The 27,321-nt window shown below is 40.4% G+C and overlaps 1 protein-coding gene across 1 annotated transcript in view; it reads right to left on the bottom strand.

Moving 5' to 3' along the window:
- The window catches only part of LOC117537156 (meiosis inhibitor protein 1-like), a 57,019-nt gene extending 32,634 nt beyond the window's left edge, over positions 1–24,385 (bottom strand). The window contains exons 1-7 of the mRNA XM_034202296.1: positions 24,379–24,385; positions 23,715–23,775; positions 22,811–22,908; positions 14,314–14,494; positions 5,677–5,827; positions 2,700–2,882; positions 2,377–2,490 (exon numbers count right to left, since the gene is read on the bottom strand). Coding sequence (XP_034058187.1) covers positions 2,377–2,490; positions 2,700–2,882; positions 5,677–5,827; positions 14,314–14,494; positions 22,811–22,908; positions 23,715–23,775; positions 24,379–24,385 — 795 coding nt within the window. The remainder of the gene's footprint in view (positions 1–2,376; positions 2,491–2,699; positions 2,883–5,676; positions 5,828–14,313; positions 14,495–22,810; positions 22,909–23,714; positions 23,776–24,378) is intronic.
- Between the last annotated feature and the right edge of the window lie 2,936 nt (positions 24,386–27,321).

Here is a 27,321-nt window from a genome sequence, read left to right as displayed (position 1 = left end):
CAGGAGTTTAAATCTGGGCTGAAATTGTGTCAGGGCCATTCTCATACACATGCAGGTGCTCATTGGTTACAGTGATGCAAACACAGGTATGGTGAAAAAAGAGAGAACTATTCGAAGCAGGAAAAAAACAGCGTAATATACCATCTGACAAAGGCCTGTGCTATAACTGTTCTTTATAATATACTCAGATCAATAGGAAACAGAGATGTTAAGTTATAAATCAAGGGTTTTTATTATTATTTACAGCAGGGGTGGGGACCTTTTTTCCTTTCAATTTTTACAACATCCTCCGAGGGTCGTACAAATGATTGAACTCAACCTCTGCTTAAAAAAACTAAAATCACAGCCCATTCATTTCGCCTTTCTTTCATGCTGTGCAAAGAAAAAGCAACCTCTTAATCCAGATATCTTACCATGACTCGCGCATGCATGCACGGTGTGGCATGACCACCAAAACAGAAAGATATGGACACAAGATGTGTGCAAATGTATTTAGTATCCTATCAATGTGAACATGATTTAAGTGGGGGGGACCTAACCTCCTCTAGGGGGGTCCGGGGGCATGCTCCCCCGGGAAGATTTTTTTTTAAATATTGAAGTTAAAAGCATCAATCTGGTACACTTTGAGAGCAACATGAAGAGATCTATGGATACATCTTTCAACACCCATATGAAACAGAACTGTAAGCCGATTTTTCTTTTTGGATATTTTACAAATCACTCCCCTTTTAAACTTGTTTTTAACAACTTTTTTGTTACTGTCATATAGTATTTTATACCTGTTTTTCCATTTAGTCTCATTAATAACTATAATGATCATATCAAGATGTGCCTTAACCTCACTGAGCTGAGGTTATTTGAGCCTCTCAGGAGAGAGCTCTCTTCCACCTGGTTGTAGAAAAGCTCTTTAAATTCGTTAGCATAGCTAGCTAACCAGATGCTAATAACAACAGATCGCCACTGTGCTTACAACTAAAGACACAGCCACGCAACCACTGCGGCATGTGTACGGCTCCTTATGGGTACTGCAATATTTGAAGTGCCGGAGCAGCGTTCCGGTGCTCTCTGTCAGCACTCCTTTCAGACGAGACATATACCACGTGATGACACGTTACGCTCGTGTTGTGTTCAAGGAACCTGTCCTTGGCTAGGAAAAACAGGCACTCGCTTGTTTAATTATTTTTGCGGTCTAGATTTCTTCTTCTTTTTTGAAGTGAGAAGTTGTCCGTCAGTCGGACTGACTCCCCACCCCCAAAACGAAAACTCTTCGGTTCTCCACGAATTACACAAGTCACCCAAATCAGCGTTAAAAAAGCGGGAGGCGCCGAAAAATCCCCTATTAATGTATTGATTATAGCTCCGGGTCCGTATAGGTCGGCGTCTGGGTCCGGATCCGGACCGCGGTCCGCCTGTTGCCGACCCCTGATATACAGTATTGATTGTCCTTCCTCCTTATCTTCCAACCATTTGGACGCAGACTTGCATTTCCCATAACGATGTTGTTTAACAACCGGCGTAAACGGACCTTCGCGCGCTATCAAGCAGTGAGCGTGCGATGTCCTGTTCAGATGACGTCAAACTCAACAGGATGCCATAAATAAACTACACAGAATCACACTACACACCTACGCAATGATTACATTCAGGCAGACTGTAGAATACAACCTCTTTGGACAATTTATATACTTATTGAAAACAAGCTACAAAATGTAATACCTTGGAAAATGCCCTTTAATACTTTTTGATAGCCTTCATTTTCGCTAAATTGATTTATCAACTTTTAATACTTTTTAAGACCCCGCGGACCCCCTGTTTTACTGCTCCTGGCTAGTCCTAACTGGGTGTGAAACACTACATAAAACCAGGCAGCATTTAAAAGCATCTTCACTTTATTATTGTAAGGTTTCAGCGTTAGAGTTCTTTTAGTTTATTGTTTTGTGTTTATTCTTGTGACCTTGCATTTTATTTTGGTATTGACTCTACCCTCTCTTTTCAGGTGTCTACACTTCCTGTCTTTGCGTGTCACCTGCCAGCTTGATTGTGGTCTCCTGATCATGATTGTTTTCACCTGTGCCCCATTACCTGTTGTGTGTATATATAGCCCTTCTCTCCTTTTGCCTTTTGTCGGTTCGTCTTGTCTCAACACCAAGTCCATGTCTGTACTCCCTCGTGAACTATTGAGCAACCTAGTCGAACCTAGAGAACTTTTGAGAATCCTAGTTGATCCTAGAAACCTTTTACTTTGAGAAGTCTTTTGTATAATAAAATATATTTTTGAAGTCAAGAACGAATCGTGCATCTGAGTTCTTGTGAGTCCTTCGTGTCAATTATAGCCAATTAAAATGCAGCTTCTTGTTTGGGGTCTTTAATTCTCACCAGGAGGGTCAGCAGGACAGCTGGGTGTTTCTCTATCAGAGTCAGCAGCTCCCGTGTTTCTGTGTCCGGCTCCTTATCCTCCTCCGCACCGCTTTCTCTCTGCTCTCCTGTCTCCTGTACCAAGAAATAAAAGCCGACCAGCTTTTCATTACAATTAATTTGCGAGAAGTTAAAGACAATGATTTAAAAAAAACTTTAGTGCATTTCTAACACTTACTGTTAGTGAAATAATTAGTGAAACTTGTTGATGTGTTTTTAATCAAAGCACTACAATTATTTATTGATGAATACTTGAAAGAAGTGAAACTATTTGCCCCCCTTACCATGCTCTGCTCTGCATCTGTGTGCTGAGTCTGCTTGGTCAACCAAAGCTCCAGGACCAGCGACCCGAATTTCTCCACTAGATCGGGATATCGATAGATGAAGTGGAGGAGAGCAGGGTGGTGGATGTAGAGGGAGGAGAAGCTTTGGGAGGAGAGCGCCTTGCTGATGCAGCTCAAAGGAGCCTTCGGTGTTGGTAAAAAATATTGAAACATACTTTACTTGTGATAAGCACACAAACAAGGTAAATAGTTTTGAAAACAATCAAATTGTCATATATGGAGCTACCAGCTTCATATTCATATATTATGCCTCTACCGTGATCTCTAGGGCTGCAAAATTCTGGGACTTTTCAAAGATGGAAACTTTCCATGGGAATTAACGGGAATAAACGGGAATTTTCAAAGTTGAAGGTTGGCTCTTCATAGGGAACTTAAATATAGTTGGGGAAAGAATATTTTAGCATAATCTTGACAAACAACAAACAGTAGCCATTCAAGTACACTTGAATATCCATGCCATTCCTCAATCACATGCACATAGCACACTGCTTACTGCATGGCTATTGAGACCACACCGCCTACAGCACTGTGCATTCCTCCATCACATGCACACATGATTTCTAGAAGTAATATTTAACTCAACATTCATGTTTTTGTTCTTCAATTAAACAAATGATTGTTCAATAAAAGAATGTAAACTTGTTCTGTTCTACTTACAAATAAATCTGTTGAAATGTTAGGTTTTTTTTAATTGTATCATTTTGCATGGATGTTTTCTTATGACAAAACAAAATGTTTATATTTATGCTTGGATATGACACAATTCGATTACATTACCTTCAATTCCCAGTTAGTTCCCATAATTCCAATTAATTCCCATGGAAAGTTTCCAATATGGAATATTTCCAAAATTCCCCAGCTTAACTTCCCATGGAAATTTACCGAAAATGTTCCGCCCCTTTGCAACCCTTAATGTCTCCATGCTTTAATGTTCAACAAGCTCTTTATTTGTCTCATACTGCCTGTGCTGCAGCAACTCTTTTCACCCTCTGTCTGAAACCGGAGCCCAGTCTGCTCTGATTGGTTAGCTGGCCGGCTCTGTTGTGATTGATCAACCGCTTAGAGATGTCCCGCCCCTTAGCCTATCACGTGCAATGTGTTGGAGCGCTAGCCAATAGTAGCGTGAGTGTTACTTAGTGATGTCCCCATATGGAAGTAAACAAAGGAGTCCAGTGGAGTCAAGTGTGCAATAATATAATATGATGCTTTTTGAAGTAAACAGAAGAACATTATTTTGAGGAAATACTATTTGTTGCATCCAAAGATGAATAAAAGCTGTCCTCCACCAGAGCTCCAGCTGCAGTGCATGCTGTTCTTTCTTTGTGAACAGGAAAAACAACACTTTGAACTCCTTCATCTTAAGGAAATCTTGACACTTTAATGTTGTACTGCTTGAATCTTGCTGAATATGCCTCGAGGCGGACTACCTGCCTCTGCTGTCAGTGTGTGTTGTGGTGAGATTTAAAGAGATAAAAGGTAAAACTGTTGAAAATACTGAAAAAAGGCAAATATACAAAATGGTCATAACTGAAAAGCATAAAACACAGTTAGAGGAGGAAGAAGTACTCAGATCTTTAGTCAAAGTTCTGCACTTCAAGTCTAATATACTTTAGTACCAAAAGTAAAAGTACTCGTTATGCATGGCCCATTTTAGAATTATAAATATTAAATGATTGGATTCTGATTATCGGTGCATTAATGTGTTCATCACAGCTTGTAAAGGTGGAGCTAATTTTAATGACTTTATATTCAGCTTCCAAATATCTGACCCTATAATTATATGTCACTATAGAGTGCCACAGTGACGCGTCCTAAAACCTGGAAGTAAGTTAGCATTTGACCGCTTCCGGTTCCTTCGAATAAACCAATGCAATTTCTCCATAGGATTTTGGAAAATAGCTGGAAATAAGGTCTGTGGTTGAGACACATTGAAGAGACGGATCACGTTTTGTTCTACGACATTGAATCCATCAGCAGTGACCCCACTGGTGATTTTTGAAGAGTTTACGTGTCTGAAAAACGATGGTTGTTAACAAGTGGCTGAATAGGACTACAGAAGTTGTTGAGTTAGTTGTACGTCATTACGCCGAACACGTAAACACTCCTCTAAGTTTGTTCTGCTTGAAAGCAAGTACCTGCCTCCTGCAAACTGTTGAAACAAATGCTTCAACTTGTTCCATTTAGAATCTGTATGTTTGAATATGGATCTTAAGTTGGCGTGACGTTGAAGCAGCGACCCTGCTGTAGTTCATTTATAGCATAACGTTTTGCTTCTGGCGATTAGATTTACGATTAGAAAATTATAAAAGTAGGATAGACATGTGGATATTATCCGGCTGAACAAAACTGATCCGTCTCTTAAATGTGTCTCAACCACAGACCTTATTTCCAGCTATTTTCCAAAACCCTATGGAGAGATTGCATTGCGTTTTTGTCGAAGGAACCGGAAGGAGTTTACTTCCTGGTTTTAGGACTGTGGCACTCTGTGGTTAAAACTGTGGTTTAATTATTAATTGATATATATTTTTGTACTAAATATTAATCATTTTTGTTAAGTTGTCCAATAGCATACTGTTGTTACATCAGAGCGTGTAACAGTATGACGCTTGAAATAAAAAATTAACATTGCTTAACCATTAGCTGATAATCTATATCTATATGAACTAAAGATGTCCAAATAACCTAGTGGAGTACAAAGTACAATATTTGTTTCTAAAATGTTGTTGAGGAGAAATAATTAGGTAGCATAAAAAGGAAAATACTATGAGTACAAATACCTCAAAATTGTACTTAAGAACACACATATATTAAATACAGCACTTAGAAAAAATACCATAATGCTTTTCTCTACTGTGAAAATGTGGAAGTTACAGAGAAGAATATGTTTTGATTTCTGTGCAGCGATGATCTGAGTTACCCCATCGAGGTTTGGGATCTTGTCTTGTGTCGCTGCCAGCAGGTAGAGGGCGGAGCGGAGCACGAGGCGAGGAGGAGCGCAGTCGCCCTGCGCCTGCACCGAGTGCAGCAGCCACACCACACTGGGGAACACCGTCTGGTCCGGGAGGAACCTGGGAAACAAACACAAACATGGGCAATAGTGTCACACAGCGTTTTCGCCAGGGGGGCGTCTTGCCGTCATTTGACGCCCTTATTCAGCTCGGAACGGCCTGAACTCGAGCCGAGGGTGCCGGAAAATGTTTATAATTCGAGAGAAGATCGAGTTTTTATCGCTTGAAATGACGAAAAGGAAAAAGGACAAGGACATCCCTCTGTTGGAGGGGCAAAGGAGTCTGGTGGGATTCTTTTCGGAGTATTGAAGAACGTTTCCCTGACATTGGCGGTGCCTGCCACAGGACAACACGGAACGTGCACAATTTGGACGCGATGAGGGGGGGGGTATTAGTGGAGCACGCGCGTGAGCTCAGAGCCAAATGATCCGGCTCACTAACGTAAAGACATAGTATCTATAAGGGACGGCTCAATTCAAAATTCGAGCCTGGTTAAATAAAGGATATATACAACGGCTCTCTCGACTAACAGCAAAGGAATATTGCAGAAAATAAGATGTGTGGCAAAAACATGTTTATGATGCTTACACGATTTGTTCAGCAGGATAATCTCCACATATATCAACACCAGTTTGTGATTTTTGACCCATGAATTGGCAGAAGTTAAAAGCTATCGTTAGGCTATAAGGGAACTACAGCATGGTCACATGACTTCACGTCATCACTGCTAAGCTAAAGGCGGCTAATGTTCGACGTGATGACGTTTAGTCCTCTTATTGAGCCACCTGTAAGCAACCGCTGTTTTTAAGACACATAGATGCTTCAGACATTCACCAGTGGGGGATTTACTGACATATTTTACGTCGAGAAACAAAACGTGAACACTTTTTGGGAGAATCTCACCTAAAACTAATTTAAAACCCGGTTACAAGTGCTTAAAAGCAAAGTCAATTACGGGTTTAAGACTCATTCCTCCACCACTCTATAAGGATGACATTTACTTTAAATATCAAAAGAACTAATAGATGTGGTCAAATATTTACACTTCATTATATATAAACACTAATACCATTTTTCGGGCTCCGGATATTCGGTAGTAATCAGTAACGAATATTCGAATATTCGGCCCGTGCGGGGAGAGGGTGCGTAGTAATCAGCAGCGAACCGCTTCAACACGTGTATTTCGGTTTATTCACGGCATTCATTTTGTTTTTCTACAGCAGGGGTCGGCAACCCCTGGCACGCGGCACCGTAACCAGTGGCACACTAGGAATAAGTGTGCAAAATATTTCAATTGTATTTTCGGATCCTGAACAAGACCGCTGCCAGAGCCCGTCTCCCCGTTACCTGCAGCAGGAAGCCATGCACGCAACGCAGCCCCGCTCTCTTTAACTCCAGGCGACTTTCTGCCGCTTTCCTCCGTGGTGCAGTGCTGATCGTTTCACCACAGAGGAAAGCACTTCACTAATTGCAGTACCCATAAGGAGCTGTACAAATGCCGCAGTTTTTGCGTGGCTGCGTCTTTAGTTGAAAGCCCAGTGGCGATCTGCTCATCTCTCATCGAAATAATAGGCTACAAAGGGGCGGACTGGCCATCTGTGTGTTGAACTTTCCTGTCGGCTCCTAGACCGTAGTCGAGGAGGGGATGACTCTCTGTCGTCTCCCAGGGCAGAAGCAACAAGCTTCAGGTTCAATAACCCACTTTAGCTTAAATGACTGGAGAGAGGCGAGCTCTTCTTGGGAGGCTGTTGCATTTATTTAGTTGTTCTTCTATTTCACAAAATACATCATAGACCTGTTTTTCTGCTGCCTCGTTTCATTTCCAGAAACATACACACGCTTGCTCACTCTCGCTCTACCATCCACACACACACACTGATATCGAGATTTTTAATGGCACTTCATATCAAAAAGGTTGCCGACCCCTGTTCTACAGTATTGTTGTTTTATAGTTATTTGTTTATGTAAATAACCCAATTTGTGTTCTTTGAAATTGAAAACGATATTGCATTGTGTTTGTTACTTTCATTGCAGTTGTATGTGTCTTAAGTGTAATTTGGCTTGGCTTCCTATTTTGTATGGACATGCTTTTATTTTGAAGGAGAGTTAGCGCTGTTGACAGGAAGTTGTTGGACGGAGATGAACGGAGAAAAAGTCATATCTACATACAATGACGGAGAAAGTAAACAATAACGTTTATGGTTAAGTGTTAGCACCCCCCGAAGAGGCACAAGCTCTTACGTTGATATTGGAGATTTCAATAAATTCAATTTGGCAGCCGCAGTGCATATATTTGGATATTCGAGTACAGCCCTAATAAACACTCATACATACACATACTTGAATTCATGTCAAACACACAGTAACAAAGGGGAAAAACACTAAGTGCTGCAGGGGCTTGTTGATGACCCACACTTGTTATCTCTCTTTCTCACGCATAAATACACACAAACAGTCGGGATGTTTAGCAACACACGGACACACACACACAGATCTTATCCCCGCACACACTCAGCCCTCCCACGCTATGTAAATATCTGGCCACAGCTCCCATTAATCTTAACGAGACCACACAGTGTTGGGGAGGCTTTCATCCCCTTTCCCCGGGGGGGGCAATGCACAGCCGAGGTTCCAAAGAAGGACAAATTAAGCTTTCCGTGTAAGCCCACGTTTTCTCTGAGGTCATAAAATATTTACTTAAGAACGCCATCGATAGGCCGCAGAAGTGCTCATGAAGCAGCGAGAGAGTTACATACAGTACAAAGACAGCAGCTTTCTTAATAGAGCTGGGTGGCAGAGTGGTGCAGGAATGAGTCCTTAAAGCAGGGAATGAGTTAGCATTTGATCACTTACAGTTGCCCCATCTTGAAGTCAATGGTTGTTAGATTCCTAAGTGTGTAGTAAAATAACCTTTAGAGATTTTTACGTTTTGTTTTAAGACATGAAACTCATCAGTAAATCCCCACAAGTGAATTTCTTCTACGTGTCAAAATGCAGGCGGTTACTAACGAGTGTCAAATGAGAATATTGTTTGTCATCAAGCCGATCATTAGTGGCCTTTAGCTTAGCGGTGGTGACGTGAAGTCATGTGACCGCGATGTAGTTCCTTTAACCTGTTAAGCCCTGAGCCTGTTTTTCAGGTCTCAGGCTCGAAAATAACCTTCCCAGAACAAATGACCATATCTTCCCTTCTAAAAGGGTTAAATTAATAATCTTTTTTCTCAAAGTAATGATAAACCTGTGAGTTGGATGTAGAAAAGTCAGAATCAATATAGATGTTTTTTATTTTAAAGAAAATTCAGATTGAACATGATAAAAAAACTGTAAATTATAGTGTCCGTCCAAAAAATATGTTGTACTTATAGTGAAAACTAACCTTGGATGATGGTAAGGAGACTAAAAGCTTTAGGAATCCAAAGTACAACATATAATAAGTACCCTGTATCAAGATTGATGCAAAACAAGTGATATTTGACCTTTTTAGACAGATTTAGCAAAACAAACCTCTCCTGGGGTCATTTGGGTGGATTTTCCTTATCTCTGGCCCCCCTTCTTCGATTTTGACATGTGACATCTCTTTCTGACCGTTAGAGCCAATAGAATCGAAGGGGAATCTCCCCACACACACACATGGTAAAACAAAAAGGTGGGGGCTTCGCACGGTTTTACTCCAGAGTGAAGCTGTCTCTAGGTCTGACATCTCAAAACCGAAAAGCAGATTTATTGCTCATGGATTATCAGAAATCATTCAAAGTGACACAGACACATTGAATTAACCCAGTGGTTCTCAAACTTTTTCTGTCAGGCCCCCCCTTTGGAGAAAAAAAAAAGTCGGGCCCCCCCAACACAAATAGTCAGGCTCAGTAGCTCAGGTAGCTTGACGTTTCATAGAGGGTGCTCAAACATTTAGGGTTTCCCATTAATGTACCGGTCGCTACAGTGGAATTTTCTACTGCAACATTTCCCACGCATATACACAACGTATATCTGTTGTGTATTAACAACAATACAATTGTTGTATTGTTACGACAATACAACTGTTACAATGAAGGCTCGATAATCAGTTCACGGCATATAGGTGTAAGCAGGGGTAAAGTGCTATTTTTATAGGTGGTGTGTGGACCTCACATAGGGGGGTCCGGGGGCAAGCTCCCCCCCGGGAAGATTTACTTTTAAATATTGAAGTTAAATGCATCAATCTGGTGCACTTTGAGAGCAAAATTAAGAGATCTATGGATACATCTCTCAACACGTAATAGTACTGTACTGCATCATATTATTTTCGAATCAATAATTTTTCAAATTATGATTTTTCTTTTTCTTTTTTTAAACCATTTTTCCTCCTGGTCACTTCTGACGATTGCAATTTCGCTTCAAAACTCCTAAAATGGTGATTATATGTTGAGATTAGGGACGCTCTGATCGATCGGCCGATACTCACTCTCTGCCAATCGATCGGTGCTCTCTAAAAAATACCGATCGCGAGAGCCGATCGCATAACGTAAAATGATGACTTAAAATACATGACACTTTTCTCTGTGGGGCAAAACAAACTCGACAAAATGGCTTCACCGGTCTGGCAGTATTTTAAGGTGTCCGAAAATGTCAATAAAATAGCGATATGCAACGTGTGTGAAGCAGAAATCCTGCAGCTCCACCCGCTGTGACGGACCGCTGAGCGGAGCAAAACACACACTAAGAGTTAGACCTAACACACTTAGCTATTTTATCTACCTCTGGAACTAAACTAGTTATAAATATATGTATTCTTCACTGTCGGGTCACTCATTACTGGATCAGTGAGCTGCATGAGATACTGACAGGCTGTCAGGAGAGAGGAAAAGAGAGCGCTTCTGCTCATTTCTCCCGTGTTATTCTCCAAAGTTAATGTAAACTTGAATAATGTACTTCATTTGAATGTAATCATTCTGTTGGTTGTTGTTTGTGGAAGCCCCATTAACTGAGTTTTACACATCACTTTAAATGGAAGATCCCCATAGGCCCCGCCCACTCGATCGGATCGGCCGATACTGATTTCGGCGATCGGCCCCAAAATTGGAGATCGGAGCATCCCTAATTGAGATTATTCTGATGAAGAAAAATGCGCATGTATTATAAAAGTGTGTTTACCACAGATCTTAGTTTCAGCAATAACTCGAAATCCATGGACTAGCTTTCTGTCGAGGGAGCCCTTGCGATGCTAACTTCGAGGTCTGCCTATAAAAACACCTCATCACCGCAGAGTAACTTTGGTCTTGTTTTTATACATCCTACTTTTATATTAGCTTGTTTTAATATCTATTCTCTTGGCTTATTGATGCATTTAAATGTAATTGTATACTGTCTTTCATTTGCAATATATTTTCACTGTTTTTTGTAAAGCATTTCAAAATGTCCTTATTTTAAAATGTACTATATAAATGAAACTGCACCTCCTTTAAGAAAGGCTGTCAATGCATTAATTAAACTTAAACTTCAATACCTGTCCTTAGTGAATATGTTTTTTAAAGGGGACCTATCATGCAAAATGCACTTTTTGATGTCTTTTATACATAAATATGTGTCCCCGGTGCGTCAGGGAACTCACGCAGCGTCAGAAAATAAAACCCTCTCTCTTTTCCTCCGTACCCAAATCTCTAAAAACGGGGGAACAACGGAGCTGATCCAGATTTGCGTCCGATATGATGTAATATCTGAAATGTGGACCCACGGCCCTATCAGAAACGTTGCGATCAGAAACAATGCCCGACTGTTTTGGACGTAATATGGTCGGTGTTTACATTAGCATCGCTAACACTCAGAGCTAACCTGTACTGGAGAGCATGTGTGTGAAGAAGCAGGAAATAAAAAGGAACTCACCTTGTGGTATAACCGGCAAGAGAGAAAGCCTTTGAGCTCCATACTGTTTCAGATCCTTGATAATCCATGATATGGCGTTTCATCACGGCAGTATTTAGTTTAGACAGTAGCTGCCGGGTCCCGCATGAGCTCAGACCCCTCCTTTTTTATTTTGTATCAATGTTTTATTGCTTTATACCCCAAATCAGCACTTTTGAAACAGGAAGTGAAATAGAGGGATATGAGGCATGGCTAGAATGGGTGATCTGTTTGGTATTTTGAGCAAAACCCTTCATAGACATGTTTTTTATATATTTGTATATTATCTGAGACCCATGCTATTGCCTAAAAATAGCGTGATAGGTGACCTTTAAGACTCTCGCCCATACCACAAAAATATTTCCAGGTTTTAAAATTGAGAAATATTTGATTCCGTCAATGATTTTCAAGACATACTTAGGGTGCATTCACACCTAATAGTCCGTTTTCTGGTGCGCACCAGACGACAGTTTGTTACATTGTTTCATTTTTCAGAAGGTTCGGTTTGCGTTCGGGCAAAACTCAAACGGACTATAAACTTTAAACACAAGTCATGTGCACGGAAATGCTGTTCAACCATTGGTCAGACATTAAGGGGGTAAAAACGCAAATCCCGGCAATTTCTACCGGAGCCTCCGCCATGGAGCATCGGCACTTTCGGCAGGTTATTCTCATGCTGCTGTTAATCTGGAGATCAACAGACACTAGCGGCCCGCGCATATGATTATATAATCAGACAACGTCCGTTAAAAAACATTATAACATAATGAGAGACGTTCTGCAGTAAGGAGGAGGTTTCACCGACGACAGGTGTTCTTACTTTTATGTAGCTGACGGAGAATTTTTACTTTACACAACACTGTTCAACACTTCATTCTGCTTCACTCTTTAACTCATTCTTTAACTCATTCTGCTTCACTCTAAGACTAAATGTCTTGAAAGACTCTTTCGCTGAAATTTTTTGAAGACATCCGCGTTCTTGTGACACGTAAATACTACGCTTCCTATGTTTTGGTGCGGACTGCGTTCACACCAGCAATGAACCGCTCCAGAGTTCGCAAGCAAGCGTTCCGAGACCACCTATTTTAGAGGACCAGAGTCCGGTTGTTCACTTCACTTAAGAGGTCTCGGTCTGTGTTCACACCGACCCAAATGAACCGCACCAAGCGGCTAAACGCACCAGAGTTCGATTCAACCGGACTATACAAGGCAGGTGTGAACGCACCCTTAAACTATAAGTGCATTCACAGAGGAGCAGAGGCTACCGTTGTAGCAGAGAGGGCTTTTGTGGCATTTTAATCTTTATATTGATTCTCATCCCTAGATGAAACCTAGGCTCCTTTGAACAGAACCCACTCTGCAGCAGAACAAGTGCTTAGAATTTGTATCAGCAAAATGCTTTTTTTACTGCTACTGAAATATTTATTTAATTTCCACAAGAATACCAGCTCAGAGATATTTCTTGATTTAAAACTGAGCAAAGATTTGCCTTTCTAATAAGCTCAATGTTTGCAAAACCAATTGCTTTTCTCCCTTTTCAATTATTTAAAACGCTGCAACATAATAAATCAAAAAGTGAGTTCACCCTAAGTTTTTGATAAGCAGGAATGTATTCAACTATGCCTAACACACATAAAGAGTTTTTCATAAATACGTCTCCTCCATTCGAAGCTTTTCACAGCTTTATTTAGGAGAACATTTAATTATAAGTTTTCATGGCTCTCTTTGGAGAACATTACTTACATTTTTTAAGGCAAGGCAAGTTTATTTATATAGCACTTTTCAACACAGGGCAATTCAAAGTGCTTTACAAAAAATGAAAGACATTAAGAAAAAGGCATTTAAAATCAGTCATTAAAAAGAAAAGCTAATAAAAGAAACATTAAAAGAAAAAATACATGGATAAAAGTTTCAGTGCAGTCTAAGATATAAATAGTTCAATTAAACATTAAAAGAAAAAGTACATGGATAAAAGTTACAGTGCAGTCTAAGATATGAATAGTTCAATTAAACATTAAAAGAAAAAGTACATGGATAAAAGTTACAGTGCAGTCTAAGATATGAATAGTTCAATTAAAAGCAGCGACAAAAAGAAAAGTCTTCAGCCTGGATTTAAAAGTAGTCAGAGTTGCAGCGGACCTGCAGGTTTCTGGGAGTTTGTTCCAGATATTTGGAGCATAATAACTGAACGCTGCTTTACCATATTTAGTTCTGACTCTAAGGACAACGTGAGGCCTTTATTTCTATCTGGACACTTTTAATGCATTTTTGTATTGAAAATTAGGATATGTCTGAAGCATTGAACGGCGAGGAACATTTTACTTTTTCAATTTTATTTTATTTATTTTACTTTTAGATGTATTCATGTTTTAAATGTATTTTATTAATTTATATTTATTTGTATTTTCTATTCATTTATTTTTAATTTAAATGTATTTATCTTTTATAAATATATATATTTTTGTATTTTCATCATTTCCATTATGTATAGGTTTTTATTTGAACTGTATTCACTTTAATTGGAGGATGTCATGTCAGCTGTTGTCTTTTTGTATTTCATAATTTATGTTTACTTTTGTTATTTTTATTGTGTTTTTGTTTTATGTGGACAGAAAAAGTGAGTAAAATGGTGATTCATTTTCATTTTTCTTGTGTGTATTTATGCTCACCTGTCTCCATGCTGCATGGCGAGGTGCAGCAATATCACCATGCAGTACTGGGTGGCCCTTGGTCCTTTATATTCACTCAGCTGGAGCCCCGGGGTGTCACAGAGCCGAGAGGGCCAGTCTGACAGGCGGCAACACAGAGACGGGAGGTTGTGCAGCAGGAGATTCTCAATCTCCTCAAAATCTAGGGGAAGAAAATGGAACAGAAAGGAAGAGGCATTAATAATATATGCTAGAAACAGGGACAGGAGGAAGTTACATAAAGAGACACACAAAGATAAAAAGGAAAGGATATGGATGAGGGAGTGAGATGGATGGAATAAAGTAAAACACAGCAGGAGAGGCCCTGAGGGATTATTAAAAGGGATCATTACTCACCAATGTTTACGGCTAAAAACCAAGCCAAAACTGAGGTTTCTGAAAAAACATATCTGGAGCCGAAAATGAGTGGGTTTACGCGGATTTCTAATTATCTGTGTTGCATTCAAACAGAAAGCCAATATCCATCATTAACCAAGCTCTGGCTGTCATGCATGGTTCAATTGAAATCTGAAAAGCCATCTTAAAATAGCTATATTACCTTATAAAGGAATGGATGGTTTATGAATAAGGTCCCTAAAGAAGAGGAAATCAAGACGCAAAGTAGGGCTGCACGATATATCGTGTCGTGACGATAATCGCGATATTCACATCACATTAAGTAGGCAAATTAACTCAAACACGTCATGTTACAATTATTTTGCTGCTTGCTACAAAAGGAAAACTTGCGCGGCTCTCATGTCAGGGGTACTTGAGTGAGTGAGAGCAAACCACCAATCAAATCTCCAAAGCCAACGGACCCGTGAATAAAGTCGTTTCATGTGTTTCTCCAGGGCAGTTTGGGGCTGCTAACCGAGCTAGCTCAGCTTGTTGCTCTGATAACTTAAGATCCAGATGTCCGTGACTAAAATCCTTCATCCGGTTAAATATAGTTAGAAAAATACCAATCGTATAGCATTAAAGTTCAAGAAAGGATGGTTTGCGGACAAAAAAAAACTGTCTTTTCTTCAATTCCTGTATTTTTTCATATCGCAATATATAATGCGCGGGGGGGGGAAATCGCAATGTCAGTTTTTTCCAATATCGTGCAGCCCTAACGCAAAGAGCATGTGATGACGGGTGAAACAATAAAAGGCAACAGTAAGAAGTAGAGTGAAATTCATGATTTAAAGACTTGCAAATGAGGCAAAAGAACCAGATAAATAAACAATACCGTATAAAGATGGAAAATGCAGAGAAGAAAAAAAAGATTCTAATTATCTATGATGTCATGTTCAAGCTGAAAGCCAATGTCCATCAAGCTGTGGATATCAAACGTCCTCTAATTAAAATGTTAAAACAATCTTAGAATAGCCATATTCTGTTCCAAAAACTTAGAGAGGATTTTCTTTAATTATAAATGAGGTCCCCGAATCTGATGAAATAAAGACAAAAAGGCACATGGAATTAAGGGGGTAGTATGAAAGGAAACAGTAGGAAGGGCAGAGACACTGGACGACTGAAAGAACAAAAAGAAAAAAGAAACGTGAATAAAAAATACCATATACATTTTTAAGAGAGAAATTGCAGAGAAGAGACCATTTGTTCTAATTATCTATGTTGTATCAAACAGAAATGCAATATCCATCATTAACAAAGCTCTAAATGTCATGCATGCTTCAACTAAAATGTATAATAGCATTCGTAGAATAGCCATATTCCCTTACATAGCAAACTTAAAATGTTTAATGTTTTTTTATGGATAAAGTCCCTAAAGAAGAGAAAAATCAAGATGAAAAACAGCATGAGGAATGACTAGACTACAAGGGATTGCAAGACTGAAAGACTTGCACATGAGGCATGAGAAAAAGATACTTGTAAATAAACAAAGCCTATAAAGTTTTAGACCCGATTTATACGCATACGAAACGCAAACGAACCGAATACAATATCAAAAAAGTCTTCCGTTCACAGTAGCTACTGACCATGCTACAGCAGTGAGCAGCAGCGGTGGGGAGAGGCGGGGCTATGGCTTCATCGTTATCAGGAAATGATCGTATAGGACGTACACACGGAGCCGTTTGGCCCCCCAGAGCGTTCCGCAGATCTATCCACCTTGGGACCCGTTATCGTTTTAGGGGTCAGTTTCCGCGGTTCCGTTACGGCCTCGTGTGAACGAACGGGCTATACGAAAGAGAAAAGTAGTGGATACAACCGTTTGCGTTCTCGTGTTAACAGCACCTTAAGGCGAGACACCCCAGGTGAATAGGGTAATTTTTTTTAACTTAAAGGTATCAGCTAGAAATTTCTCCAGTTAATTACTTACAATAAGGCAATTGTCTTTTGTATTACAAGTTTTCTGAAATAGCATGTTTAAATATGCAAATTATCCATTATCTCATTAAATATGCACATATTTTAACACATTTCAGGAATCGAAATCTGAACTTTGGATATAGCCAGATTCAAAATTCTTGTTTCATTTTGTAGTCATATTAGTATCTAAGGCTTTTACAGAAGGGATATTGGATATCTCTTTTTATCATTCCATAAATCAGAAAATACTGTCAACAGCCCTAAAATATCCATTTTCGCCATGTTTTTAGGTATACAATGTTGTATAATTCAGGCTATGAATTATATATGAACAAACCCTTCTGTAAAAGCCTTCATAATATTGATAGGAATATAACTGGAAGGTTTGGTGTCTCTACGTGCTACTGAAGTTGAAATTTCGAACTCAGAGTAGGAGAAAAAACTCAATTTGAGAAAACGACCTTTAAAGATTGCAGTGAGGCGCTAGCTAAACCCTCCTGTTCTTTGGATGATAGCTTGCGCATCGACGCACTCCGTGAAGGTATTTCATGTTCGGGGTCATTTTTTTTTTTATAACCTTGCTTCGTGCAAGTGACAATTGTTGTCGTCTTCTCTGTGAACATTTTTTTCGCCGTTCTTTTTGGCATTTTGAGATTTCAATTTCTAGCTGAAAGCTAACCAGGAAGTGTTTTAGCACACCACGTGACACATCTGAACGAATCACGTTGTCAGAAATTGACACCAGCCAATGAGATTTCGTTTCTTGGTTTAAGACCCCTTTGTGCTTTCACGATTGGTTGCTGATACAAAGGAAATTACCATATTTGGATCCGATGAGATTGTGCAGGAGAGACACAGCTTTCCAGCGATACCTCTGTTAGGGCTGTGCAATTAATCGTATTTTAATCGCGATTACGATTATGGTTTGCGACGATTAGGAAAACAGCATAATTGACAAAATACGATTATTTTGCTGGGTGCGCTTTCACCCCTCCCTAAAAGCCCACTCGGCCACGTGGGAGTGACATGTGTTGTGAGTGTTCAGCGCAAGCGAAGATGTCAGAACAAGAGCAGCAACTAGTTAAAAAGAAGGGTCGCGGGGAGATTCCCAGTCGATCGCGAGATGTGTCTAAAAATAGAACAACAATATTCTGTTTTATCGTTAATGTTCCCGTGCCAGAATAATGCACTTGAACGCATCAAAGCTTTGTGATTGGCCGGCCTCACCCCATGTGTCCGGGCATGGCTGGTGAGCAGTGCACTAGTTCGCTGACGTTGTCCGTGTCAACAGCATGGATGGTCAACAGGAGTGACAGTCCGCACACACACAAGACCGCAATTATGGCAGAAGCAAAAAAGCCCAAAATATATAATTTTCACTCCAAGTGGGAGGATGATTATTTTTGTATCTATTCCAATTCAAAGTCCATCTGTCTCATCTGCAATGCGAGCGTGACTTTATCGAAGAAGGGTAATTTAGGAGCGGCATTTCAAAACAGTGCACAAACGCTGCGAGACGGAATTCCCTCCTAATTCTGCCCTACGCTCCAAAAGGGGAGGGGCCTGAAAGGACAGCTAAATGCACAGCAGTCCATTTTCACCAGGCCCAACAACAAGAGCAAGGCTGCTACCATAGCATCTTATCGTGTCAGTCACGTTCTAGCGAAACACATGAAGTCTTTCGAAGACGGCGAAGTTATGAAAGAAGCTTTCCTGGAGGCTGCAGATAACAGAAGCATTTCAACAGGTTTTTGATATAATAAAAACTCAATTTAGATACCGTTATTAATCAGCTGTAAGTTTTAGTTTGTTTGAATTTATTCATGATAATTATTGTACAAAATGGTATAAGAATGCAAACATTAAGATCTGTTCTGTTTAAATTGATTATAGTCTATCAGTTCAGAAACTAGTGTTGCTTGCATCCTATTTTAAAGGCATTTCTTTTTATACTCTACTAAAATGCAACAAAAAATGGGTTTGATTCTATTAATGTTGTCTTTTTTATTGCACTGTTGCTGCAGCAGATTACTGTGTAGCTTCAGATCTGAGTTGTCTTATTAGTAAGCCTAATTTATACTTTTGTAGCAACACTATTTTTATATAATGGCAAAGAAAGGGTTCTTCAGAGTCTTTCCTTTTGTCCTGTGTCATATGTGGCAGCACTGCCACAAGTTCCTCTTCAGAGAGGGTCTTCAGTACAGGTGGCAATATTGTCACCTGCCTGCGCTCATCTCTGAAACCAGACCATGTAAACAGGCTGGTATTTCTTGCAAAAAATCTTTAAGAGATGACACGAGCAGCCCTACCAGCATTTGCCATGGTGGCCTAAACATTTTTATTTGGTCTTAAATTGTAGTTCAACATTTATTTCCTGTTACTTCTGGACCATGACGGTTGGCCAGCCTTCAATGTTTAACTGAGTGGAATATGTTGAATATGTTTTACCAACATGTTGGCTATATGTTAAGGAGTTTTCAGTAGGTTGTGACAGTGCACTGCAACATATTTGATTTCATTTAATTTATTTTTATTTATCATATTAATAATATATGTTTAGTATGGTTTTGGAAGTGCGCTCCAACACATTTATTGATCTTGTTTATTGGTAAAATATTATTTGTTTTAAAGTTCAATAAATGGTCAATGAATAATCGTCAAAATAATCGTGATATCAATTATTGACCAAATAATCGTGATTATGATTTTTGCCATAATCGCACAGCCCTAACCTCTGTTGACATGGTGCACACAGCGGTCGCGGTACTTTATTTACGTTACGTTAGAATGCTAACTTTTGGTGAATTTAGGAGAAATCTACAGACGCAAATAGACAAACTATAGTAAAATAAACACTTAAATGTGTATTTTGTACGTTTTCCTTCCAAAAGCCTGAAAGAAAACATGTTATGGAATCAAAATAGCACAAAATCTCAAAATTGACCAGTACTTGAAAAACGATGTTTTTGCCTGCCGTGTCTCGCCTTAAGTGAGAAAATGTAGGGATGAGACTATTTTCTCCTATTATCTATGTTGTGTTCAAGTAGAAAGCCAATATCCATCAAGCTTTGGATATCATGCGTCCTTTAATTACAATTTTAGAATCTTCTTAGGATAGCCATATTCCCATATTTAGTAAATGTCAAGCCTTTTTTTAAATAAATGAGGTCCCTTAAGAATAATAAATCCAGATGAAAACTGAAATAATGAGAAAGACACAGTAGGAAGGGGAGTGAAAGTATAAGGCACTCGATAACTGATAGACTAAAAATAAAATGAATCATGTAAATAAAATGGTAAGAGAGGAGACGCAGTGAAAAGACAAAGGGAAGGGAAGATGTGAAGCACAGCAGGGAATTCAGATTTTCTTTTTCCAAGAAAGATAAAAGAGCAGGACTTTCTGCAACCAAGCACTGACTCCATCTTTGGGTGATCTTCAGGGAACCGAATAAAGTGATATAGGGGTGAGAAAAGGGAAGAGTGGGGGAGGAAAATGAGATGCAGCTTATACAGAAACTAAATGAGACCAACACAGAAAGAGAGGAGAGAAAGAGTACCATTGAAACATGACACTGAATAGAGAAATTACTGATAAAAATAAGGTATTTCAACCTTTAATTTAGGAGTTAAAGATGAAACTGTATGCAGTATTTGAAGGGGTCACAAGAAAAATAAAAGGATAGATAGAAATATGGGTCACTGATGCACGACTACACAAGAGGCTATAAAGCCACTGGAGGAGACACTACCAATCAACCAGAGAGGAAAACAAAGGGGAAGATGGGAATAAGAGCTGAAGAAATACAGATAAAGGAGGAGAGATTAAATATAAACAGGGACCAAAAGAGAAGAGGCCAGGGCTGCAGAACCAGAAAGAACTCCGTGTGGAAAAGGGAAGGAGAAAGACACAGAAATAAATGGTGTTGTTTTAGAAAGAAAGGGGAAAATGAGGAGAAGGGGACAAATGAAGCGGTCACCTCCAGGGAACTGGGGGCAGAGGAGAGGCAGAGGATGGACGGATGAGGAAGATGAGAACAACAGATGGGAGGAAGGCTACAAACAGATCTACAAAGCAGGCTGCAGTGACATGTCGCCTCATGCTCAGGTTTTGATCACACCAATAAAGCTATTTGAATTTGAATAAAAAGGCCAGAGAAGAGGAGAGAAGATAGGAGCAACTTTGTCAGCTATTGCACATCTTTGCCAATAGACCCCTTAAACACTCTTTACATAAACAAGTCAGCATTCACCCATGGTTGTGGCCAGCGTTTCCGCCAGGGGGGCGTCTTGCCTTCATTTGACGCCCAGCTCGGAACGCCCTGAACTCGAGCCGAGGGCGTCCAAAAAAAATCGCTTGAAGTGACGAAAACGAAAAAGAACAAGGGCATCCCTCTGTTGGAGGGACAAAGGAGTCTGGTGGGATTCTTTTCGCCGCCAGCAAAGCGTGTTCCTGTGACGGAAAGTGTACTGCCGGCGAGCCTTGAAGGGGGGTGCTAGTGGAGCACGCGCGTGAACTGCGAGCGCCGGAGCCTCGCAGCGGCGAAACTGAGGCTCCGTGGTAAATTGTGGTGAGCCGAAAGAGCCGGTTCTTCTTAGTGAGCCGAGCCAAATGATCCGGCTCACTAAAAAGAGCCGGAATTCCCATCACTAATACGTACAGAGATAGTATCTATAACTTAAAGGTGGGGTAGATAATTCCCTTCAGATACACTTTTTGTTATATTCCATGGAATGCTCTTAACATCCCGATAGCAATGAATACATTAAATGCTTTGACAATAAATACATTAAAAAATCTCATCTGTGGAAGCCGTGGCGCTGTAAAAAGCACGACCAATCATCTGCCTCGGCCCGGCTAAAGTAACTGGATGGCCTACCTGCCTGTCAGCCTTCCATCTGTGCACAAACTGATCTCGTGCCCTCATTGGTCATGTGCGCGTTCGTGTGTGTTGGAGGAGGGGCTCTGTGAGGAAGTCTGAAGGAAGAGGCCGATTTTTTTCGGCTGCGTATTTTCAAATTCTAGCGCACTCGAGCTGGTTTCTCCATTCTTACCTACCCTACTTTTAAGGGACGGCTCAATTCAAAATTCAAGTCACGTGACACGACGTGACGTCACATCCCAACCCCAAAATGCTGACTAATTTCTGAGTCACAAAACACATTCCTGCAGAGAGTATACAGAACAGAATGGCAAATAGAGGAAAGAAAAAGAAACATTCCCAATTCTGTATAACAACATCTGAAATAACAGCAATATCTTGCAGTGGAAGAGTAAAATGTAAAAATTCATGGCTGAGAAGAAAACAACAGGCTGAATGAAAGTAACAGATAAGGGAGATGCAGGCAGCGAGGAAGAGGAACAAACACCAGTGTGGCGCTGCAGAAGCCATTATTCAAAGACAAACACACACACCTACACGCTCTTACATCTCATTACCTCTAAGAAATATTTTAGTCAACTCGGGTCTCAAAGTCACATCCTGTCTCCAGGGAACAACTGCAGTTTACCATCAAACGTTTCGGGGAAGTTAAAGCGGCTTGAAGGAAGAAAGGACCGGATTTTGGCATTTGTTTTTACTCACTTAAATAACATTTAATCAGCTGACACATTCTGAGCACAGTAACTTTAAAGTGAGCTGTAAACGTGTTTAAATACACAATAATATAAATCTACAGAACAAAAATATCGCACGTCAATAACATCTTGAATGACAAACTATTAAGTCGAAGCTTTTTCAGAGATATTTATAGGTTTGGACGTTTAGATTAAGGTAAAACCATCTGGAGTCCTTATCAGACCTGACCTACTTTACTCATAACAAACAAATCTTGCGAGCAGTATCAACAGTTTTTGTCAGACAGCTCGCCTTTTTAAATGACTGGTATAATGACATCATTGCTTGGAAACTGACAGGAACAGCCCCGGTGTGTGTGTGTGTGTGTGTGTGTGTGTGTGTGTGTGTGTGTGTGTGTGTGTGTGTGTGTGTGTGTGTGTGTGTGTGTGTCTCTGTCAGTGTGTGTTTGTGTCTCTGTGTGTGTGTGTGTGTGTGTGTCTCGTGTGTGTGTGTGTGTCTCTGTCAGTGTGTGTGTGTGTGTGTGTGTGTGTGTGTGTGTGTGTGTGTGTGTGTGTGTGTGTGTGTGTGTGTGTGTGTGTGTGTTTGCATACCACTCTGGCAGGAGCTCGCAGCAGGGTCTGACTGGAAAAGTAGAAACATGGTGAGTTTCTGTAGAAAACCACAGAATGATGTGTTCAGCTGTTGGTGCCTGAAAGGATAATGAAGAATCAGAAATAAAAATCTGGTTTATTGCCAGGTAGGTTTTCACATGCAAGGAATTTGCTTTGGTCTCTAATGGTGCGTACAAAAACAGAAAAATGACTACGTTGTTAAAAAACTAAAAAGGAGCTAGTGAACAAGTGTTTTTAGTTTACAATTGTGCCAAAATTGTGAGATATACAGAGCAGTGTGCAATGTTTACAGTCTGGATTATGAGGTAACGCTGTGTAAATGTAACACATAGTGCAAGAGGGAGAAATGCACAGCAAAGTCCGACAAAGTCCGACTGGACTACATAAAAAAAGGCAGAAAGAAAGTGGGAAAAGGGGCACACAGAGCACACATTTCCCACAATGCACGGTCCGAACAGTGAGGACTGAACTGTGAGACACAGGACAGGATGTGCCTTGACTTGGTCTTTTCAAATATGAAACCAAGACCCTGCATGGTTCAGTTTCATTGCAGCTCAGAGCAGCGGGGACCTACCGCCTTCATGACCACAATCTCTCTCTCTCACACACACACACACACACACACACACACACACACACACACACACACACACTTTTGGCTTTGAAGCTGCAGGTCCGTTGCTCTGAGGCTGACATGCTGCTGAGCAAAAACTCCGAAATAAAAAGACGCCTGAGTCGAATATCTGTTGAATTTGCTCCGACAGGGAGGATTGGTAAAATACTTTCTGAGTCACGACAGTTTAACACATAGACACACACTGTAGCACCTTGCAGACAGCAGTACTGTTCATTGTGTGTGTCGGGTTATCTTGTTCCACTGTACCTGTTCCCCGCACAGAGCAAGCCTTTGTGCTCCAGAAGCAGCCTGAAGAAACCAGAGGAGGCTGCAGAAGAGCAGAGGATGAGGAAGGAGATAAAGATGGAAAAATACTATTCATTAAACACTTCTCAAAACAAAAGTTCTCCCAGCAGAGGAACACCATTGTGCCATAACTTGACGGGAAAAAAAAATGCAGTCACACTCAATGACACCCAAGCCTCACTACTTTAATATAGAATAAAGCGGTGCAGAAATGAGTCCTAAAACCAGGGAATGAGTTAGCATTACAGCACTTCGGGTTCACTCGTCTCGAACTCAATCAACTTATGAATGTGTTTTTGATAAATGCTTGAAATAAGTTTGGACATAAAATACGCCAGGAAATACCCCACTGGTGAATGTCTAAGGCTTCAATGCGACTAAATATGGTGGCGGAGGAATGAGTCTTAAAGACCTGGACATGAGTTATATCACAATTTTAGTTTTGTCTGTCTTGTCATGGTTTTATTTTGAAATTCCGGGTCTGGTCTTCCTTCCTGTGTTTGCCCTCCTGTGTCTGATTGTGTCCCTTGTGTTTCTGCCTCCCCTGCCCAGCTGTGTCTTGTCCTGTGATTACCCTTCTGTGTATTTAGTCTTGTCTCCATGTCGGTTCGTTGTATTTTCTCACTCTCCATGTTTGTCACTTACCTCATGCTACCTGCTTATGATTCACGGTTTTTGTCTTGTTTTTTCATGCCAACAGCTTTGTTTGAATAAAGCTTGCTTTTGTTTGGAAACCCGCTTCCCTTTTAAACTGCATTTGGGTCCTACCTTTTCCCGAATCCTGACAAGTTAGCATCTAAGCACTGCTGGTTTTATTAAGGTCTGGCTGACACAAGCTCGAGAGATTTGTCCTGCGACATAAAATACTATTAATACTTTATAGCCTAACAAATTTACTTCCACCGATTACATTTATGCTTCAGAATCATGAAAGTGGTGTAAATACGTCGAGATTATTCTATGTATCATAACTTAGATATTATTTTCGGCAATATTCCAAAATCCAATGGAATTGGCTTTTTGACGAGGGAACCTGTGCGATGCTATCTTCCGCGTCGGCCTACAGAAGAACGACATCACTGTGCCACTGTATTAGTCCTCAAGCTACACCCCAATGCACTCTATATTCTAAAAAATACCCTTCATCACTTGGCCACAGCAGAGGTAATAGGACAGCAATCCTGTTCTAATTCTATGAGGAGGAGAAGAAGCTATATCGTTAAGATGTACTTAATGCCTTGGCAGTATCAGTGGAGCATGGAAAGAGAGAGATAGCAGCCCTCACTTATTAGAGGGAAGTTTTAATTTCATAAAGCTACCTCTCTGTGGACCTGAGCCAACGTACAGCTCAGCCGTATCAGCAGAAAGTTTCCGTTCTGCTCTGTTGACCGCTCGCAGCGTTAATATAAAGTTCCCTCCTTAACGCCACCACTGTGAATTGTCTCGATGCCCGGGGCGACGTGTTTCCTGTCAATAATTGAGGATCATCATGTGGACTGTCAGCTTTGGACAGATAACTGAGTTTTTACCCCCTGCAGGGATATTAAATTCCATCAACACTAATTTGAGTGAACAGAATCAACACATTAGCATTATTTTTTGCTTAAAATGTGTTTTTTTTTTACTATTTTTAAGCATCCACAGAAACAGGAAAGGTTTAACTGTATCAGAGGAGAATACAATCTATGTGGAAATAAAATAAAAATAAAAGGTGGGGTAGGTAATTCACTTCAGAAACACTTTTTGTTATATTCCATGGAATGCTCTTAACATCCCGATAGCAATGAATACATTAAATGCTTTGACAATAAATACATAAACACATTTCATCTGTGGAAGCCGTGGCGCTGTAAAAAGTACGGCCCGGCTAAAGTAACTGGATGGCCTACCTGCCTGTCAGCCTTCCATCTGTGCACAAACTTATCTCGTGCCCTCATTGGTCATGTGTGCGTTCGTGTGTGTTGGAGGAGGGGCTCTGTGAGGAAGTCTGAAGGAAGGGGCCGATTTTTTTCGGCTGCGTACTTTCAAATTATAGAGCACTCGAGCTGGTTTCTCCATTCTTACCTACCCTACCTTTAAGCTCTTACATTTATGTGAATATGTTATTCTATACGCCCTTTGTAAAAAAGTATTCAAATTAATGAAATGCTTTTTTATTGAAGCACACATGTCTTTTATCTATTTAAAGATACTTCACAAATTCAGATAAGCTGAGTCATGCTAAGGATGCTAAGGTGGAAGAGATAAATGTAAGAAGGGATGCCAGTGAAGTGTCAGAGGCAGACTGTGAAAAACCCAGCACGTCGAATGTGAGCCGGCAGCAGCCTTTGCAGTGAATCTGATTAAATATTAGCAGTGAGTGAGACAGAGAAAGGGTCTGTTTGCCTCGCAGAGCAAATCATCCCAAGGTCGGACCATTCACAACAGTACTGGAGAGAGAAAGCTTCACAATTACCTCAAACTGTCTGCCTCTGCATCCAAGAGACTCTTTAGTGCCATCTCAAACGTCATTAATGAGAAGAGGATCCGGCTGTCTGCTTTATTTTCCTCAACAAAAACCTTCGCTTCAGTTTGAATTTAAAATGGACCTATCTTGCTATATTTGAAACATATGTTGTAGTGCCATACCTATACAAAACATGTATGTGAAGTTTTTTTTAGCTTGAAAAAAAAAAGAAGAGGAGGCGGAGCTAATGCCTGATCAGAATTCTACCGGAGATAAAGTTAAATTCTGCTGTGATAAAACGCCATCCTGTTTAAACCACGTCAGGGATTATTTCTGAAACAGTATGGAGCTCAAATACTTTTTCTCTTGCGGGTTTATCACAAGGTGAGTTCCTTTCTTTATTTCCTGCTTTTCAAACACATGTGCTCTCCAGTACAGGTTAGCTCTGAGTGTTAGCGAGGCTGGCTAATGTAAACAAAGACGAGATTACGTCCAAAACACGTCAGGCATTGTTTCTGATAGCAACTTTCTGTGGGCCCGCCATCCGAAATTACAGCGGATGGAATCTATATCCGCTCGTTGTACCCCCGTTTTTAGAGATTTGGGTACGGAGGAAAAGAGAGAGGGTTTTATTTTCTGACGCTGCGTGAGTTCCCCGACACATATGTATGTATAAAAGACATCACAAAGTGCATTTTGCTTGATAGGTCCCCTTTAAAGTAGGGAAACTAAAGGAAAAACTCCTGTAGGTGCTTCAATACAAGCTAGGGATGCTCCGATCGATCGGCCGCCAAAATGGCTTCACCGGTCTGGCAGTATTTTAAGGTGTCTGAAAAAGACAGTAAAATAGCGGTATGCAACGTGTGTGAAGCAGAAATCCTGCAGCTCCACCTACTGTGACGGACCGGTGAGCGAAGCACACACTAAGAGTTAGACCTAACACACTTAGCTATTTGATCTACCTCTGGAACTAAACTAGTTATAAATATGTTTATTCTTCAGTGTCGGGTCACTCATTACTGGATCAGTGAGCTGCATGAGATACTGACAGGCTGTCAGGAGAGAGAGGGAGGGGGAGGGAGACATGGAGGGAGAGGGAGGGAGAGAGAGAGAGAGAGAGAG

Source organism: Gymnodraco acuticeps, unplaced genomic scaffold, assembly GCF_902827175.1.
Source record: "Gymnodraco acuticeps unplaced genomic scaffold, fGymAcu1.1, whole genome shotgun sequence".
Taxonomy (NCBI): domain Eukaryota; kingdom Metazoa; phylum Chordata; class Actinopteri; order Perciformes; family Bathydraconidae; genus Gymnodraco; species Gymnodraco acuticeps.
Note: the sequence above shows the minus strand (reverse complement) of the source record. Positions and strands in the feature narration are given on the sequence as shown.